The sequence below is a fragment of the Hypanus sabinus genome, chromosome 6 (genome assembly GCF_030144855.1).
Source record: "Hypanus sabinus isolate sHypSab1 chromosome 6, sHypSab1.hap1, whole genome shotgun sequence".
Taxonomy (NCBI): Eukaryota; Metazoa; Chordata; class Chondrichthyes; order Myliobatiformes; family Dasyatidae; genus Hypanus; species Hypanus sabinus.
In genome coordinates this window covers 6512731-6531320 of record NC_082711.1, presented here as the reverse complement: position 1 = coordinate 6531320, position 18590 = coordinate 6512731, and the positions used below count along the sequence as shown (strand labels likewise).

Below are 18590 nucleotides of genomic sequence, written 5' to 3'. Positions count from 1 at the left end.
TCATTGGGAGAATGTACAAACTCCTTACAGGCAGATAACTTCACTCACCTTAAATCTGAACCCATTGAACTCACTTTCAAGGATTCTACAACTCATATTCTCAGTATTATTTATTTATTTGCACAACATTTTATTTTAAAAAAATTTAGCGATACAGCATGGAGTAGGCCCTTTGAGCCATGCCACCCCAGTTTCCCCACAAACCTGACGAACACTAACCTAATCACCAGACAATTTACAAATACCAATTAACAGAATGGAACTCTGAACTTCAGAATGCCCTGAGCTGTAATAGCGTCACCCGAATCGCTACACTATCTTGGCACTCTTGCACATTGATTGTATTGATTGTTTGTCAGTCTTTGTGTGTAGTTTTTCACCAATTCTATTGTTTTTCTCTGTTCTACTGCGAATGCCTGCAAAAAAATTAATCTCAAGGGAGGACATGGTGACATATACATACTTTAATAAAAAATCTACTTTGAAATTTGAAAACAGCGACAGATAAATATACACATGCACACAGATATTTCTCTTTTGGAGTAAGGTGACTGATATGAAGGTACTTAATTGGTATCCCAAGACTTGAACCCATTGATCTGGGACACAGACTTAAATCTCACCACAGTGGTTGGGAATCAGTTAAACCTCAGTCAGTTAATAAACTAAAACTGAAGTCAATAAAAACTGCACTGTTAATGCACAAAACTGCTGGATTGTCACAAGGCACTGCACGTCCATAAGAAAGACGATGGAATAAAAACCACAGAAATGATCACCAGGGTCTCCCTCACCCCCGTTAGTGACATTTACCGGGAGCTTAGCAGACAAAGGGCCAGAAGCATTGTTGAGGACCCCTAACACAATCTCTCTGACCCACCACCGTCAGGATGGAGGTACAAGAGCATTAGGATTAGGACTGGCAGACTGGGTAACAGTTTCTTCCCTCAGGTTGTGAGACTAATGAATACCCTGCCACCTCCGAGGTCTCGTCACTGGATCAGCGACTACATGCATTTTGAATTATATTTTATTCTCTTAATTTTGGAAATGTTTTGTTTTATGTGCTCTATGTGATATATGTTTTCTGTGCACACCGTGGTTCTAAAGAGCCTTGTTTCATTTGGTTGTATAATGTATGGTCAGATGACAAACTTGAACTTGAAAGGGGGCTGCAGCAGCATTGATAGGAAATTGGCTAAAAGACGAAACAAAGAGCTGGTAAAAACACTTTAAACACTGGAGGAACTCAGTGGGCCAGGCCGAGGTAACAAGAGACCACTTTTCTGACAGGAGGTTAATGCACAGTGGAATTTCTCACAGATCAGTTGCAGGAACATACTTTCTCTTAATAGATATTAGTAGTTTGGACGTGGTGTAGAGGTCAAACTTGCAGATGACAGAACTTGCATTTTCAGTAAACTGGGATCAGGTGAACAAAGGGCCTGTTAACAAAACAGTTAACATAACCCTACTAGAGCTTGGGGCAGCAGAGTTAGGAGTCCTCTGTAAGACCTTTGTACATCCTTCCCGTAGACACAAGTTTACACCTGATACTCTGGTTTCCTCTCACAGTCCAAAGAGATAGCGGTTAATAGGTTAATTGGTCATTGTAAATCAAGTCAAGTCACATTTATTGTCATTTCCACCATAACTGCTGGTACAGTACATAGTAAAAACGAGACAATGTTTTTCAAGACCATGGTGTTACATGACACAGTACAAAAACTAGACTGAACTACGTAAAAAACAACACAGAGAAAAAAACCCACTAGACTACAGACCTACCCAGGACTGCATAAAGTGCACAAAACAGTGCAGGCATTACAATAAATAATAAGCAAGACAACAGGGCAGGAAGTTAGTGTCAGTCCAGGCACTGGGTATTAAGGAGTCTGATAGCTTGGGGGAAAAAACTGTTACAAAGTCTGGTCGTGAGAGCCCGAATGCTTCGGTGCCTTTTCCCAGATGGCAGGAGGGAGAAGAGTTTGTATGAGGGGTGCGTGGGGTCCTTCATAATGCTGTTTGCTTTGCGGATGCATCGTGTAGTGTAAGTATCCGTGATGGTGGGAAGACAGACCCCGATGATCTTCTCAGCTGACCTCGCTATCCGCTGCAGGGTCTTGCAATCCGAGATGTTAGGCTTTGGTTACATAGGTGGGTTACTGGTTGGCTCGGCTTGGTGAGCTAGAAGGGCCTATTCTTTGGTAGAATTATGAAATTGCCGGCTAGGTGGCAAATGAAATTTAATCCTGAAAAATATGAAATGTTACATTTTGGTAGAAAAGGACAAAAATTAGATGACACAATTCTAAACAGCACAGAAAAGTCTCTCTTGCTGTATGTGCACTGTAGCAGGGCAGGCTGAGAAAGTGGTTAAGAAGCATTTGGGAGCTTAGGTTATATCAGAGGTCAAGAGTAGGAAAGCGAGAAAGTAACATTGCATTTTTAGATTACGGTGTTGAGTTCTGAGAAAGATATGCAGGCTTTGGGGAGGATAAAAAGATTTACCAACTTGATTCCGGTGTTGATGGATTTGAGAAGCATAGGAAACAGAAGAGATTGCAAGTCTGATTTTAAAGCACAAAGGGTATGATCAGAGATTAGATAGCAAGAAATAGGGAACATTGAATGAAAGTAACTGACCAAAGTGACAGGAGGAATAATTTATTTTTATATATAAAGTGTGTTTGCAGCTCAGAAGCTCTGCAGGGACAGGAGATGAGGCACTTCCAATTGCAGCGTTCAAAGGTAGCTGGATTAGTATCTGAAAGGAAAGAATTTGCAGGGCTGTGGGAAAAGGACAGAAATAGGAGCAGCTAGATTACTCTTACAGTGAGACTATGTGGGCTAGAGAAGCAAAATAGCCACTTTCTGAAGAAGAATCCTTATGATTCTGTCTATATTCTGTAAATCAACATATTTCAGGACATATGTACAGAAAGGTGCCAGAAAAGAGCCAGTAACATCATGAAGAATCCCAGCCTCCCTGCTCATGGACTGTTTGTCCCACTCCCAGTAGGGAGGAGGTTACATAGCATCCACGGCCACCAGACTCAAAAACAGTTATTTTCCCCGAGCAGAAAGGCTGATCAACATCTCCACCCACAAAATCACTCCTCCACACCCCCAACCAACACTACTTTATCATTTCCTGTCAGTCACCTTATATACAGACACTCCTGTGCCTAGTATAACTTTATAGACATACAATCAACGTATGTAAGCTATGTTATGTATTAATATTTATCGTTCTACTATAATTATTCTGTTCTTTATCTTATTGGGGTTTTTTGTGCTGCATTCGATCGGGAGTTACAATTGTTTTGTTCTCCTTTACACTTGCGTACTGGAAATGACATTAAACGATCTTGAATCCTGAATCCTTAAAATACTGAGAAAATATATTTAGGATAAGGTAAAGATTTCTCTTCATAATTGCATTTTTCTTTACTCTACCTCCCAGCCAGGCCCCATTCTAAACTACTTGGATCCTCGGTTTATTTACCACACCTTACACATAAGGCATGTATTATGGAAAGATTGGCAGCACTCTTCACCAAATGAATGACAGGATCAGCAATTTGAACTAAATACTGGGCAAGAATTCCCACACAGCTATTAGCTGAAGACGGGCATGAGGTAGGCAAAAATCAGACCATTTAGGCTTCTCACACTTGCCCTCCTGACTTCTGCAGAGCTCAGACACAACAGAGACACAGAGGGCAGGGCAGGCTCAGAGACAGAGACACAGTGACTTCACTTTGCCTCCAGAGATGAAAACTGGCAAACACTCAAGTGGAACAGACTAAAAAAAATCTGACTTTGTAACCTCTTTGTTCCAAAATAAAAGTAGATTTTATTCAGAATATGAAGTATGGTAACCGATCAGGCTGCCAACGATGAGAGATGGACACAAGGTGTTACTCTGCAAGCTTACTGTTGTGAGTAAGCTACGAACTGGATTCGGATCACCATGTTACACAGAAATACCTCCGTTTCATTGCTGGTGCGTCTCAACTTCGTAAAAAGCAGGAAATTCCTCACTACACTGTAACTACCCCCACCCGCTATCCAGTCCCAGAAATTACCCCCTCAAAGTAAAATGAGTACAATCTCATGTCACAGGGAGTGGGGTCAGGACAACATTTAGACAGGCGTTCCTTTGCAAAACAGAACCAGAAAATGCTTTTTAAAATAGTTTACATTTGAGATGTGACCTTTGCTAGCAAGGCAGATTTTATTGAGTGACTAAACAGTAAACGCAGAATGTGGAACTGGAAGGCACGTGCTCTCAGACTGGCTCAGGATAGCTACTCCCCTAGCTGAATCAGAATCCAATTTAATATCACCAGCGACTGTCGGGAAATTTGTCACCTTACAGTAGTAGCACAGTACAATGCAAAACAATAAAATCTATAAATTACAATAAGAAAATTACTGCAAAAAAGGAGAGCAAACAAAAGAGTGAGGTAGAGTTCATAGGTTCATTGTCCATTCAGAAATCTGACAGTGAAACGGAAGAAGCTGCTCTTGACACATTGAGTGTGTGTCTTCAGGTTACTGTTCCTCCTCCTTGACGGTAACAATGAGAAGAGGGCACGTCCTGGATGATGGGGGTCCTTAATGATAGTTGGTACCTTTTTGCCTTTTGAAGATGCTCTTGATGCTAGGGAGGCTCGTGCACATGATGGAACTGACCGAGTTTGCAAGGATATTTGCAAACCATTTGAGGTTTTAAATATCTATAACCCCGGCAGCTCCAAATGGTTCATTTTTTCCAGTGTGCAGCCCACACATCACCAGATAAATTAAGTTCAACTCCAGTACTTATCGCTGGGATTGGAAACGTGTGGCTATTGAATAAACCAAACTATTTCCAAAGCATTTTCTGTAATGATGTGATCATCAGGGAGGTGGTATAGGGGCCTGAAGACCTACATTCAATGATTCAGGAATAGCTTCTTCCTGTATACTTATTATTGTAATTCATAGTTTTATTTAAGTATTACAAGGTACTGCTAACGCAAAACAATACATTTCACGACATATGCCAGTGATCGTAAACCTGATTCAGATTCTGCTTCTTGTTGGAATGAAGGCCATTCCCTTTCGGAGAGTGTGGTGTGTGACGACACAGACCCTTAGCGCTAGTCAGTCAACAGCTTCCATACCGTTGAAAATCACTTTTACCACTTTTACTTAGATGCCTTCAGCTCAGATTTGGGTCTCAATTCAGGCCATAATATCCCTATGTCAAAGTAAATTTAGTATCAAAGTACATATATATCACCATATACCACCCCGAGATTCATTTCCTTTCAGGAAAATAAAGAAATACAACAGAATTTATGAAAAAAAAACTATAAATAAACAATGATTTGACAAATAACCAATGTGCAAAAGAAATTATGGAAATTAAAATTTTAAAAAATGATACTGACGTGAAGTTGTATAGTCCTTGAAAGTGAGTCTGTAAGTTGTAGACTACAAAGTAAAAGATTCTGGAAATGCTGGAAACCCAGAGAAACACACACAATTTGCTGGAGGAACTCAGCAGGTCAGGCAACATTTATGGAGAGGAACAACAAGTTGATGTTTTGGTGAGTGAAGTTATCCATGCTAGGTTAGGAGCCTTATGGTTGTGAACCAGGTGGGGTGGATTTTGTACCCGCTGCCTGACGTGGAACCGTCTCAAATTGTAAAAATGACACTTTAACATGGACATTTAACTTACAAGGGATATACTCAGTGTGTAAACGATTCCACTGTTCGTGTAAATGACCAACACAGTCCATGGATGTGCTGGGCACAGCCTGCAAGTACTGCCATGTTTCTAGCACCAACGTAGCGTGTCCACAATTTACTTACCCTAAACTACACGTCTTTGGAAGCTGGGAGGGAACTGGAGCACCCACAGGAAAGCCATGCAGTCTTGGGGAGACCCTGCAAACTCTTTATAAACAGCACTGGGAAATGAACCCCAATCACTGATTGCTCGTTGCAAAGTGATGTAGTAACTGCTAATGGCCATGAAAAGTTTCGCAAAATGTCAAAAGGCACTTCATTTCAGAAAGTAATTCATGCCTTATTATTCAAGAGCAATGTACAAATTATTATAAAGTTATCAAGATCTTGTTGCAACACCCTGGAGTTTATTATCAAAGCAATACTTTATAACTCAAGCTTCTACCAGAAGCTTTCCACTGAAAGTCAGATAGCTATGTCTGGGTGTATCCGTCACCAGCAACTCCAGAGTGCAGAAGATCAAGAAACTAGAGGATAAAATTCACAAAGGCCACCAGTGGGGGTTCAATGCCCACTGTGGACTGTAAGGAGCTTACACATTCTCTCCATGACCATGAGGGTTTCCTCTGGTTTCTACACACATTCCAAAGATGTAGAGGTTTGGGTTACTGAGTTGTAGGCACACTACATTGATGCCAAGCCATGGCTGATTTATTATCCTTCTCAGCCCCATTCTTCTGACTTCTTCCCATAACCTTTAACACCCTGACTAATCAACAGCCTACCAACCTCCATTTTAAATATACCCAATGACTTGGCCTCCACAACTGTCTGTGACAAAGAATTCCACACCCTCTGGCTAAAGAAATTCTGCCTCATCTCTGTTCTAAATGGACTTCCCACTATTCTAAGGATGTGCCCTTTGGTCCTAGACTCTCCCACTATACGAAACATCTACTCCATGTACACTCTATCTAGGCCAGGGTTTCACATCTTTTGTTATGCCATGGACCCTGTGTTGGGAACCCCTGGATCTAGGCCTTTCAATATTTGCTAGGTTCCAATTTGAATACCTTCTCATTTTTCAAAATTCCAGGGAGTACGAGCCCAGAGCCATTAAATGCTCCTCATATGATAACCCTTTCATTGCTGGGATCATTCTTGTGAACCTCCTTGGGACCCTCTAAAATGCCAGCACATCCTTTCTTAAATAAGGGGCCCAAAATTCTGCCAATGGTAAAATAGTGGAAGTCAGCCCCCATGAAGCAGTGGCAGTGGATAGGTCCATTACTGACCTGAATATGTCGGGGTATCAGTTGAGGAGCTACAGGTTTAGCAGGAGCAGGGTGGGCGTGTGGAAGAAGTACAATTGAGAAAACAATCAGTCTGGAATCGCAGACTTCGCACAGAAGAATAAAGCCCAGTTTGAGTGGGGGAGGAATGAAACCAGGAGCTCTTGTTTTTAAATTAAGTTCTCTTGAGTCTCGGCACGAGCAAGGAAAAGATTTCCAGCCCCATTTTCCGTGCAGCCACAAATCAAACTAACGCATCGCACATGTCTGAAAGCTGAAGAGGTGCGATAGGAGTGTTCAGTGTGTGGGTTTTCCAGCCTCGGCTTCCTGAGCTGTCAAACATCTCCATCAAATTACTCAGGAGATCAAAAAATATTATATCTTGGGACAGAGCAGGAAGAGGAAAATGAAAAAAGTGAGAGCAGAGAGGGAAGGAGAAAAGAAAGAAGGAGATAGCAGGCAAAAGTAAGTGTGTTCACAACCTCCCGCTCAGTGAACAGCAAATACTTTCTTTTTTTTTTTTGTTAATGTTCACATTTCAGAGGTGAATGGGTTCATTTTAATGTGTTCCAGTTTTAATGTTGGAGATCCTCACAATGCAATGACCAGATTGACACATTAAAGCAGAGGTTCCCAACCTTTTTATGCCCTGGACCCTTACCATTAACCCAGGGCTCCATTTGGAAACCCCTGCATTAAAGGGAAGACAATGGAGAGGTTGAGGGGAGATCAGAAACAGGTTTATAATATTATGAGAGGTACAAACAGAGTAGACAGATAGCATCTTTTCCCAGCGGTGAAATGCCTGCTACCAGATAGCATACATTTAAAGTGAGAGGGGGTAACTTGAAAGGAGATGTGAGGGGCAAGATTTTTTTATATAAAAAACAGAGTGGTAGGTGCCTGAAATGCACTGCTTGGGGTGGTGGTGAAGGCAGATACATTACAGACTTTTAAGAGACATTGAGACAGTCACACGAATGTGAGGGAAATGGAAGGATACCGATATTGCGTAGGTAGAAGGGATTAACTTAGTTATTTGATGATGAATTTAATTGGTTTGGCGGGGTGAAGGGACTGCTCCTGTGTTCTAATAGTACAGAGAAGGGCAGGGAAACTGGGTTTCAATTTCCAGCAGGACACAATTAGCCAATAAAAAGCACCTGACTTTCTTCAATCAGTTAGTACTGCTCAGGGAAATCCAGTTCATTTATACTTGGTCAAACCCAGCAGCTTACCCCTCCTATAAGCAGCCAGACAGAAATCCCTCTGCTTACACCAAGAACAAGGGACCCAGAACAAGGGCTCCCCAGCATTTGAGAGGCAGTCAAAAATTAACGCCACTGAATGTGGGACAGGTGCCAACGGGGATAAAGGGGGATTTCAGCGAGTTGCTGCAAAACACAGGGGGAGGTTGAGTGACAGCACCTGGGTGACTCAGCTTTCAGCTCCCTGCAGCTAAGGAGAATCTAGAAATCCAGAAGGCAAAGTCACACTTGTGCCTAATTGAGAGCAAACTCAAAACCGGCTTCCTTTCTTTCTACAGAACAAAGAACGAGACAGAAAGAGCACCATTCGAAATTAACAGAGGAACTTGCAACGTGGCCCACATCGTCGCAAGCTCACTGCAGACTCAGAGTGGAAGGGCAATCAATTGTGCACCCATGCTAGGAAGAAAATTGAAGGAGTATTTGAGGACAATTCTAAAAACCTGCAGCATATTGGAAGTTGAACATAACCTTGACACTTGGGCCATGCTCAATACTTGTCTTACATTTAAAACTGGAGAGCTTGGGAGGCGCTGCAAAGGACGAGAGGCCCCGACCTGTCCCTTCACCAATGTGCCAGAACAGTGATCTGATCACACTGTCGAGCTGCTGCTGAAGAGAGAGGAAAACTCAACCAAAAAATTGACAAAACTACAAAAGTGGCTTTTGCATCGAACTGGAGTACTCACTACACAATTAACTTCACTATCATACGCTGGTTTGTAATGTAATAAATGTAATATAAAACAAAAATTTTGTAAATAAAACAAAAAATTCAACCTGTCACAGCTGGTTTCCTGTCATGGGTTATCGTGGTAACGGCAACACCCCAGTGACCCTGCAGTTCGAAGTTCAGCATCAAGTAATTAATTAATTAACAGTAGTTAATATTATTACAGCTCAGGGACGTTCAATTCTGGCAACATCTGTAAGGAGTTTGCACATCCTACCCGGGAACACATGATTTCCTCTGAGTATATTTAAAGCAAATTGATTAGTTCTTGATTAATCAGAGCGTCAAAGGCTACAGGGAATGGCAGAGGAGCCTCGATGGGTTGAATGGCCTGATTCTGCTCCAATGTGGAATGTGGCACCAGGGTAGGATAGTGGTTAGCACAGCACTATTACAGTTTAAGGCGACAGAGATCAGTTTAATTCCAGAATCCTCTATAAGAAAGTTTGTATGTTCTTCACTTCAGGATCTAGGTTTCCTCCGGGTGTTCGGGATTCATCCCACAGTCCAAAGAGGTTCCCTGGTCATTGTAGATTAGGGTAAACAGATGGGTTGCTGGGTAGTGCAGCTGTTGGGCCGTTCCACGTTGTATTAAAAAATTATGCTGGGGACCATAATGATAACAATCAAAACATGCAAAATCATCAAGGATTCTGGAGCCAGTCTGTTCTCCCAGCCACTCTGGGTTTACATTGGGGTGTATTGACAGTAATACTGATGAGAGAGTTCAAATTCTACCACAGCAGCTGGACAATTTAAATTCACTTCATTAAATAACTCTAGAAATAAAAGCTCGATGCAGAAATGATGAAAGTATCATAAAAACCAATCTGCTTCGCTGAAAGAAACAAGTCTGTGTAGTTGACTGGTAGCTATCATTTGAAATGGTCTAAACAAGCCTCTCAGCTATCACCAATTCCTTCACGTACAGACACACTGACCTGTGCCAACAATGACTTCATGCCACCAATGATGCAGTAACGAAGAACTGCTTACTCAGGCGTCCACAGCAACAAGACAAATGCAATGTTTTCATTCACTTACACAGGACGAGAATGTAAAGGCGAGGATGAAGGCTTTGGTCAGACCGCACCTGGAGAATTGTGAGCATTTTGGAGCTCCATTCCTCAGGATGTGCTGGCAATGGAGAGGGTCCCGGGAATGAAAGGGTCACCACACGAGTAGCTTTTGATGGCTCTGGCCTTGTACTCCTTGCACTTTAGAAGAATTGGGGGGACGGCAAGAAGTGTGGGCATCTTATTGAATCTACTGAATATTGGGAAAGATAGGGTAGATGTGGAAAGGACATTTCCAGTACTGGGAGAGTCTAGGACCGGGTCATTCCTTTGGAACAGAGATGATAAGAAATTTCTTTATCCAGAGTGTGGTGAATCTGTGCGGGGCATCTCACTGAGAATATATGAAGTGGAGATTGATAGGTTCAGATTAGTAAGGGCAACAAAGATTAGCATCAGGGCACTGCGGCAGAAAAACAGGGCTTTCAGCCCATCAGTCAGCGTTTACTCGGCCTAGTCCCATTGCCCTCCACCTAGACCAGGGGTCAGCAACCTTTACCACTGAAAGAGCCACTTGGACCCGTTTCCCACAGAAAAGAAAACACTGGGAGCCGCAAAACCCGTTTGACATTTAAAATGAAATAACACTGCATACAACGTTTTGTTTTGCCTTTATGCTATGTATAAACAAACTATAATGTGTTGCATTTATGAAATTGATGAACTCCTGCAGAGAAAACGAAATTACATTTCTGCATGCAACAAAAACATTTTGAACTCCGAAAAAAAAGACGTTGGGTTGAAGGTTACTTTTAAGTAAAATACTCAACGTCTATTTGAGTCCTTCTTGTATTTATGAAAAACGCCAAACTTAAATTTGCCACCAGCAGCAAACCAAAAATAACGTCAGCCAGCTGTCAACCTGAAAAATAAAAGGACTATTTCACTGAACAATGAAAACATATGAATATACGTAAAATAATAGGCAACTAAAATATTTATCATACTTGTTCAGGTTGACTCACACCTGACAATGCAGTCGTATTCAGTAGGGATGGATCGATGCTTAGGGGAGTGACCGGGAAGGATAATGTGTTTTTTTCCTCTCTGAACTCACAGAAGCGTTTCCCAAACGATGTTTGCATTGCAATGATTGCAGAATGTAAATACTCCGAATTTATCATGTCGTGACCTTGTTTGAACTCTCTCAAATTGGGGAAGTGAGACAATGTGCCTTTCTGTAAATCTCTGGCAAGCAACGTCAACTTGCGCTGGAATGCCAAAACATCCTCCAACATGTGCAGGGCTGTACGTCCTTACCCCGTTGAAGAGCTGTGTTCAGCGTGTTCAGGTGCGCTGTCATGTCTACCATGAAGTGTAGCTTTTCCAGCCACTCTGGCTGTTCCAGCTCAGGAAAGGTGAGCCCTTTGCTGCCCAGGAAAGTTTTCTCTTCTTCCAGACACGCGACAAAGCGTTTCAGCACCTCCCCTCTGGACAGCCAGCGATAAAAACACGTTGTAGCGGTTGCTACACGCAGTCAGTAAACTGCAGTCAAAGATAGCTTTATTCGAACTAAACAGCCTTGCTTTTAAGCCTCCCTCAACCCGCCCCCCATGGGCGCGGATGCTGCAAAAGGCACGTACTCACAAACCCCCGTAGGCTATCTCCCTTAGCCTGAGCGCTGGCTAATTGTGAGCCGGTTCGGATGTGTCAGGAAATGGGTCGCCACAACGTCTTATTTAGATTGTACAAGATCACCATAATCTTCAAATTTAGAATTACATTTCAAAAACTAACAAACTAACATAAAATACATTTTAATTAAATACTGACCATGTAGCGGTGTGCTACACGCAGCGCTAAAATTACGACACGGAGTCGGTAACTGCAGTCGAAGGAAAAAACTTTATTCGAAATCTTCAGCCTCACTTTTAAGCCTCCCTCAACCTGCCCCCCATGGCGCAGAGGCTCCAAAGCTCTGTGCTCGCAAACCCCCGTAGGCTATCTAATAGTGAGCAGGTTCGGATGTGCCAGGAAAAGGGTCGCCACAACCAATTATTTCCCAAAGCAACAGGGAGCCGCAGCACAGACGTAAAAGAGCCACATGTGGCTCCGGAGCCGCGGGTTGCCGACCCCCGACCTAGACCATAGCCCTCCCACCCATGTAAATTTAGCCAAATTTATAGGGCAGTTTCAGGGAGAATGCAGGAAAATGGGGTTGAGAGGGAAATAAATCAACCATGATAAATGATAGCTAAGACTTGATGGGCTGAATGGCCTAATTCTGCTCCTGCAGGTCAGGCAGCATTCAAGGAAATTAATAAACAGTCAACGCTTCGGGCCGAGACTATTAATGAAACATTGACTGTTTATTCCCTTCCATAGATGCTTCCCGACTGCTGAGCTCCTCCCGCATTTTGTGTATGTGTTGCTCTGGATTTCCCAGCATCTGCACAATCTCTTGTGTTTATAATTCTGCTTCTAGGCCTTTCCTTCAGCAACTTCAAATGGTTTAATAATCTGTGAGGTTGATTCTCTTTAAATGAACAGGACATCCCAAGCACCAGGTTTTGGGCCAAAGAATGTTTTTTTTAAAAAACTTCTCCCTTAATATTCTGAATCATTTATTTTCATTTTTATACTTTACACTGATTTTCCTGGCTAACTTCCTAGAATCTATGGCTAGTGGCACAGCAGTAAATGTGAAAAATTAATGCCCTCACCAGCATTTATTCTACAGTTAAAATTGTCTGGTCACGATTGTGGAGTTTACTGGGTAATGTTTGGCTCCCACACTCCCTGCTCTGCAAAGGTGACAGCACATCAAAGGTACATCAATGTCTTTTAAAACACTTTGGAGTATCCTCAGGCACTATATACATTAAAGGTCTCATTAAAAAGAGAAAACTACAAATCTTGAGTAGGAGGGCAAAGAAACCCAAAGATGAATTAAGTCATATAAACGTCAACGGTTAGTAAGTGCAAATTATGCAAAGGCTGTATATTCACACACACAGTACAATAATCATAAAGACTGCCAAAAGCACAGGAGATATGGGACCCCTTTGCTTAAAATACCGCAACAGAGGAATAGGGTCAATCTCAATTGGGGGAGGGCTAGCTCGAGAAGCAAAATCCTAGCTCGCCCAAAAACAACAGGGAAAATTTCTTAAGTTCTGAATGATAATTTCAGCCTTCAATGAAACACCCAAAATTTAGCAATGCAACCATGGTAAACTGGCAATAGCTTTGCACACTGCAGGTTCAATGAAGGCTGGTGACGAGAGTTAGGGAATAGCTTTTAGTGACTCAGTCTAGACAAACAATAATTGAGCTGGACCTCAATGTGTCACACAGTAGTGTGGCGGTTACTGCAATCACTTTGCAGTGCCAGCGATCTGCAGTGAGCAAGAAGCTTGCTTGTTCTCCGTGACAGCATGAGTCTCCTCCAGGTACTCCCATTTGCACGGGTCACGGTTAGTAAGCTGTGGGCTTGCTATGTTGGTGCCGGGAGCACGGCGACACTTGAAGACTGTCCCCAACACATCCTCTGACTGTTGGGCATAGATGCAGAACATCACATTTCACTGTATGTTCTGATGTACATCTGACAACTAAAGCTAACTAACCTTCTTAAGATCATTGCAAATCCAAATCTCTTGCCAAGACACCATGATCTTAAATGACAACTGTTGACTGAAAACACAAAGCTCTTTTGTGAAGTGGATTTGAAAACTTTTTAAAATTGCCATCTCTCCATGAGCACAAAAAAGCAGTTCTCCTGATGGGGAAGAGTACAGTAACCTGGATTATAGCCCAATCTTTCCTTTTGGATTGAACTGTGAGTGCAAAGTGCAAAGAGTATAATTTATCTGGAACTCCCTCGGGGGTGGAGAAAGGAGGGCAGGAGGAGGTTTGGGCTGAGAATAGAAGGGAAACAATAAATGGAATCCAGCATTACCCAGTTTCATTCCCCAATCTCAGTAAAGATGACTACAAAAGGCCTACTTATTTCTGTGCCTATTGTAAAACTGCGTAAAGAAAATTTTAAAAAAGTCAAATCCGTAAATCAAAAGAAAAACAAAATTATCAGCTCAGCCGGACTGCCTACAACTCTCACAGCTTAAGTCAGGGTAAGTGCTTCTGCAGACTTGGAACATAGGCCATTCAGCCCACGGTATTGTGCCAACCTTTTAACCTACTCCAAGATCAATCTAACCCTCCATTGCCCTTTCATCCATGTGCCTATTTGAGAATCTCTTCAATGTCCCTAACGTACCTGCCTTCACCACAACCCTCTGCAACACATTCCACACTCACCACTGTGTAAAGAACCTACTCTGATATCCCCCCTATAGTCTCAACCAAACACACTAATGTTATGACCTCTCATATTAGCTATTTCCACCCTGGAAAACAGGTAATGTCTGTCCACTCTCCTTGTCTACCTCTCATCCTCCTTGAGCAAGATTTGCAGTTTGTTGAAGCTTACATCAGCATCCACATGAAACTTAGTGGGTAAAACTGCACCTGATGGTATCAAGCCACACAGAGCTCCAGATTGAACACTGCTTCCAGTTCGACAGATGCAATCAGGCAGACATGGCAACACTACTGACCCCTCCAAGATGAGGAGGAAACGAAAATAATGTCAAATTCCAACGGACAAGTGGCTGTGTTGTTAACAATAGTGGGCTTATATAGCAGACCTTCAGCAGTCAAATAGTTAGAATTTGATTCATTGAAGTGCTGGGAACAGGAGATGACCACTCCCTGCCTCATGGCTGAAGTTGGCATCAATCACTCAGGATGTGCCCTCTCCTCATTACTGCCATCTGGGAGGAGGTACAGGAACCTGAAAACACACATTCAACAGCTTCTTCCCCTCTGAACCTATGAACACTTGCTCATTATTTTGCATTTTTTGCACTGCTTTTTAAAATATATTTCTTATTGTAACTTATTTTTCTCTATTACATTGTAATGCTGACACCAACAATGTACAGTATAGAAACAGCCTTTGGCCCAAATCCTCCATGCCGATCACAGTACTCACCAACTTAGTCCAATATACCTGTATTTGACCTATATGCCCCTAAATAGGTGGTGAGGTGGAACTACATCTCTACCTAAGGAAGTGAGAGGCACTTCTTCCCTCTGCTAGCCCGCTTAGCCCCCACTTCCGACCGGGGTCATGTGAAGCCATGGAAGCAGGTGGTGGATATCAGAAGCCCTGTCAGCAGACAGACAAGCTCTGAAGTGTATCGATAATGGCTGGGGTCACCCGTTTTGTAAAGACACTGCCCAGGAGGTAATGACAAATCACTTCTGCAGAAAAATTTTGTTAACAACAATCGTGGTCAAAGACCTTGATCGTCTACGTCTTATGACACGGCACATGACGATGATGCTCCAAAATGTCTCTTATCCAGGTACCTGTCCAAATGTTATTACTGTACCTGCTGCAACCACTTCCACTGGCAGCTCATTCCATATACACACCACCCTCCAAATGAAGAGGTTTCTTCTCAGGCCCTTTTAAATCTTTTATGTCTCACCTGAAATCTATGACCCCTAGTTTTTAGTTCCCCTCACTGGGGGAAAAAAAAGACTACATGCAATTTTAGCCACCTCCAATCCATATTCCTTTTGTCACAATGGCATTAAGTACAGGAGATGGGATGCCATGTTGAAGTAGATTTCAGATCTTTATAAGGCTGAATTTTGAGCATTTTGTGCAGTTCTGGTCATCTACCTATAGGCAAAATATCAATAGGCTTGAAAGAGTACAGAGAAGATTTACAAGGACATTGCCGGGACATGAAGACCCAAATTATGGAGCAAGGTTGAAAAGATTTCTAATTTTATTCCATGGGGTGGAGAAATACGAGCAGAGATCTTACAAAGGTATACAAAATTGTGAGGGGTACAGAGAGGATGAATGTCTGCAGGTTTTTACCCCCTAAAGTTGGGTGAAGCTAGGACCTGAGGTCATGGGCTTAGGGTGCAAGGTGAAATACAGTGAATTCTGGTTAATTGGGCCGTCAGTTAATTGGAGCGGCCGCTTATTTGGAACAACTCCTAAAGAACAGAAATTAATCAAGAAAGTAGCCCGGACTTCTTTCATTTATTTGGGGCACTATGCTGCTTAATTGGGACAGGGGACAGATGTCATATAATTTCAATTAAGTGTAAGTCACATGCACTTGTGTGCCTGTGAGACACCAGGGAGCCAACTGTTCAGACACCGATTCAAAAAGCAGTGGATTTTGATCATTTTGTTTTCAGTCTGACTTTATGCAGGAACAAAATGAAGGCAGTCCATTATTTGCACCAGGTGTCTGTGCTGATAGTGTTCATTTACAGTCAATCAAAAGAACACGGCAGCGAACACTGGTGAATTCCTCTGTCAATAACCATTAGGAACTAATGTATAGTTTATAGTACTGTAGTAGAGATGGCAGTGTTCTAATTAGTTCTGTATTTCATTTAAATGCATAATTTGTTACTCGGTTAAATGGTAGTTTTGCCTTTTTAATACCTTTTAGCTATTTCCATGAAACTTCAGCTAATTAGAGCAATTGCTTATTAGGCCAAAATCGACTTCGCAATGTGTCCCAATCGATTGTACTGAATGGGAATCTGAGGGGTAGCCGATGGATGAGAGTGGTATGGAGAGCTGTGGCCTGGGTGCAGGTAGATGGGACCAAGTCAGCACAAATGAGATGGACTGAATAGCTTGTTTCTAGGCTGTAGTGCTTGATTCTCCTCAGCGCAGATCTGTAATAACATTTCCTCACTGACTATCAATATGATCTCCTCAAGGATGCATGCCGAGCCAACTGCTTCCTTTATACATGACTGTGTGGCTTCGCACAGCTCAAACACCATCTATAAACTTGCAGATGACATCACTGTTGCTGGAATCTCAGATGGCGATGAGGAGGCTGGTTGAATGGACAACAACCTTGTACTCAATATCAGTAAAACCAAGGATTGGGAAATTCAGGAAGGGAAGTTGGGGGAATACTGAAGGGTCAGCAATGGAATGAATGAGCAGCTTCCAATTTCTCAGAGGACCTATTCTTGAGCCAACACATCAATGCAATTACAAAGAAGTCAGCAGTTCTACTTCATGAGGAGTTTGAGCAGATTTGGTATGTCAACAAAGACATCTGCAAATTTCTATTACGAGGGGAAGCATTCTGTCTAGTTGCATGATAGGCTGATATGGAGATTATAGTAAACAGTGATGCAAAGATCTGCAATGGGTTGTAGACTTAGTCAGCCCTCAACACAGGCACCTTTGAGGACATATTCAAGACGCGGTGCTTCAAGAAGGCAGCATCCATCATTATTCTGATTCTGATTACACTTAAATGTCCCTAATATATCTGCTGTGTAGAATGTTTGTAGCCTTTTCTGTTTTTATTTCAGTTACAAATATATAGGTCTAAGATTTGCCACAACATACCCACCACCTGGGTTCAGGATTCGGTGTCACAAGTTGAAATCCCACAATGGCAGCTTTCAACTCATTTAATTAAATAAATCTGAAATGGGAAAATCAGTATCAGAAATTACCAGAAACTACAAGTCTTGTAAAAAGCCTTATGGTTCATGGATGTCCTTCAACAAAACTACGTGGACACACTGTCCTTAGCCAGATCCACAGTACAGTGGCTGACTCCTAACAGGTCTCTGAAATAGTCTTGCTGATACCTTGGCAACCAAGTAAATTTCTCAACGAGCAGAGTGTGGAATCGTCGTTATGAACGGTTGTGAGCACATAAACGTACTGTGTATGTCATGCATGGCAGACACGGATAAAACAAAAGGCAGCCAAGTCACATCCATGAAATTGGAAGCTCAATGGGAACGACACTCTTGCCACTCAAAACTTTAAGAAAACAATAAGGACCTGATGACTATTCTCGCCTGTCTATTTTCATTTCAGATCTCTAGCAATTACAGGGTTTCTAATTAGCCTTCAGATTTCCATTTGCTCTGTTGAGACACTTCCCTGCTTTACTTCATTATAGGCAACTATAGGGTGACCTTTGTCCCACCCACTCCTCCCTTGCCCTCTCTGCAATTTACAACTTGTTTAGACCAAAGGGGATAACTTTACTAAACTGTTCCCACTGAACTGGACTCACTTTCAAGATATGTACATCTCATGTTCTCAATATTTATTGCTTATTTATTTTTAGTATCATTGTTATTTTTTTTCTTTCTTTTTGTATTTAACCATAAGATGTAGGAGCAAAATTAGGTCATTTGGCTCATTAAGTCTACTCACCATGACTGACCCAACTTTCTCTCTCAGCTTCGATCTCCTGCCTTCTCCCTGTATCCCTACATGCCGACTAATCAAGAATCTATCAACCTCACATCCTTGCTTTTTCATTCTGATCCTCCTGAATTGAATGCTAATATTGCTTTTGCCTTCCTCACCACTGGCTCAACTCACAAACTAACCTTAAGGAAATCATGCACAAGTAACCCCAAGTCCCTTAGTGCCTCCGAGTTT

The 18590-nt window shown here is 42.2% G+C and overlaps 2 protein-coding genes across 4 annotated transcripts in view; one reads left to right on the top strand and one right to left on the bottom strand.

Moving 5' to 3' along the window:
• The window catches only part of bop1 (BOP1 ribosomal biogenesis factor), a 260715-nt gene that overhangs the window by 148632 nt on the left and 93493 nt on the right, over positions 1–18590 (bottom strand). The gene's annotated exons all lie outside the window — the stretch shown is intronic.
• scxa (scleraxis bHLH transcription factor a) overlaps positions 1–18590 on the top strand; it is a 40944-nt gene that overhangs the window by 15570 nt on the left and 6784 nt on the right. The window contains exon 2 of one of the 2 annotated variants that reach the window (XM_059971629.1): positions 8587–9177. The exons of the other annotated variant lie outside the window; for it this stretch is intronic. Within the exon in view, the coding sequence (XP_059827612.1) occupies positions 8587–8625 (39 nt within the window). The 3' untranslated portion in view covers positions 8626–9177. Of the gene's footprint in view, positions 1–8586; positions 9178–18590 lie in introns of those variants that run through there. 2 annotated transcript variants of the gene reach the window in all.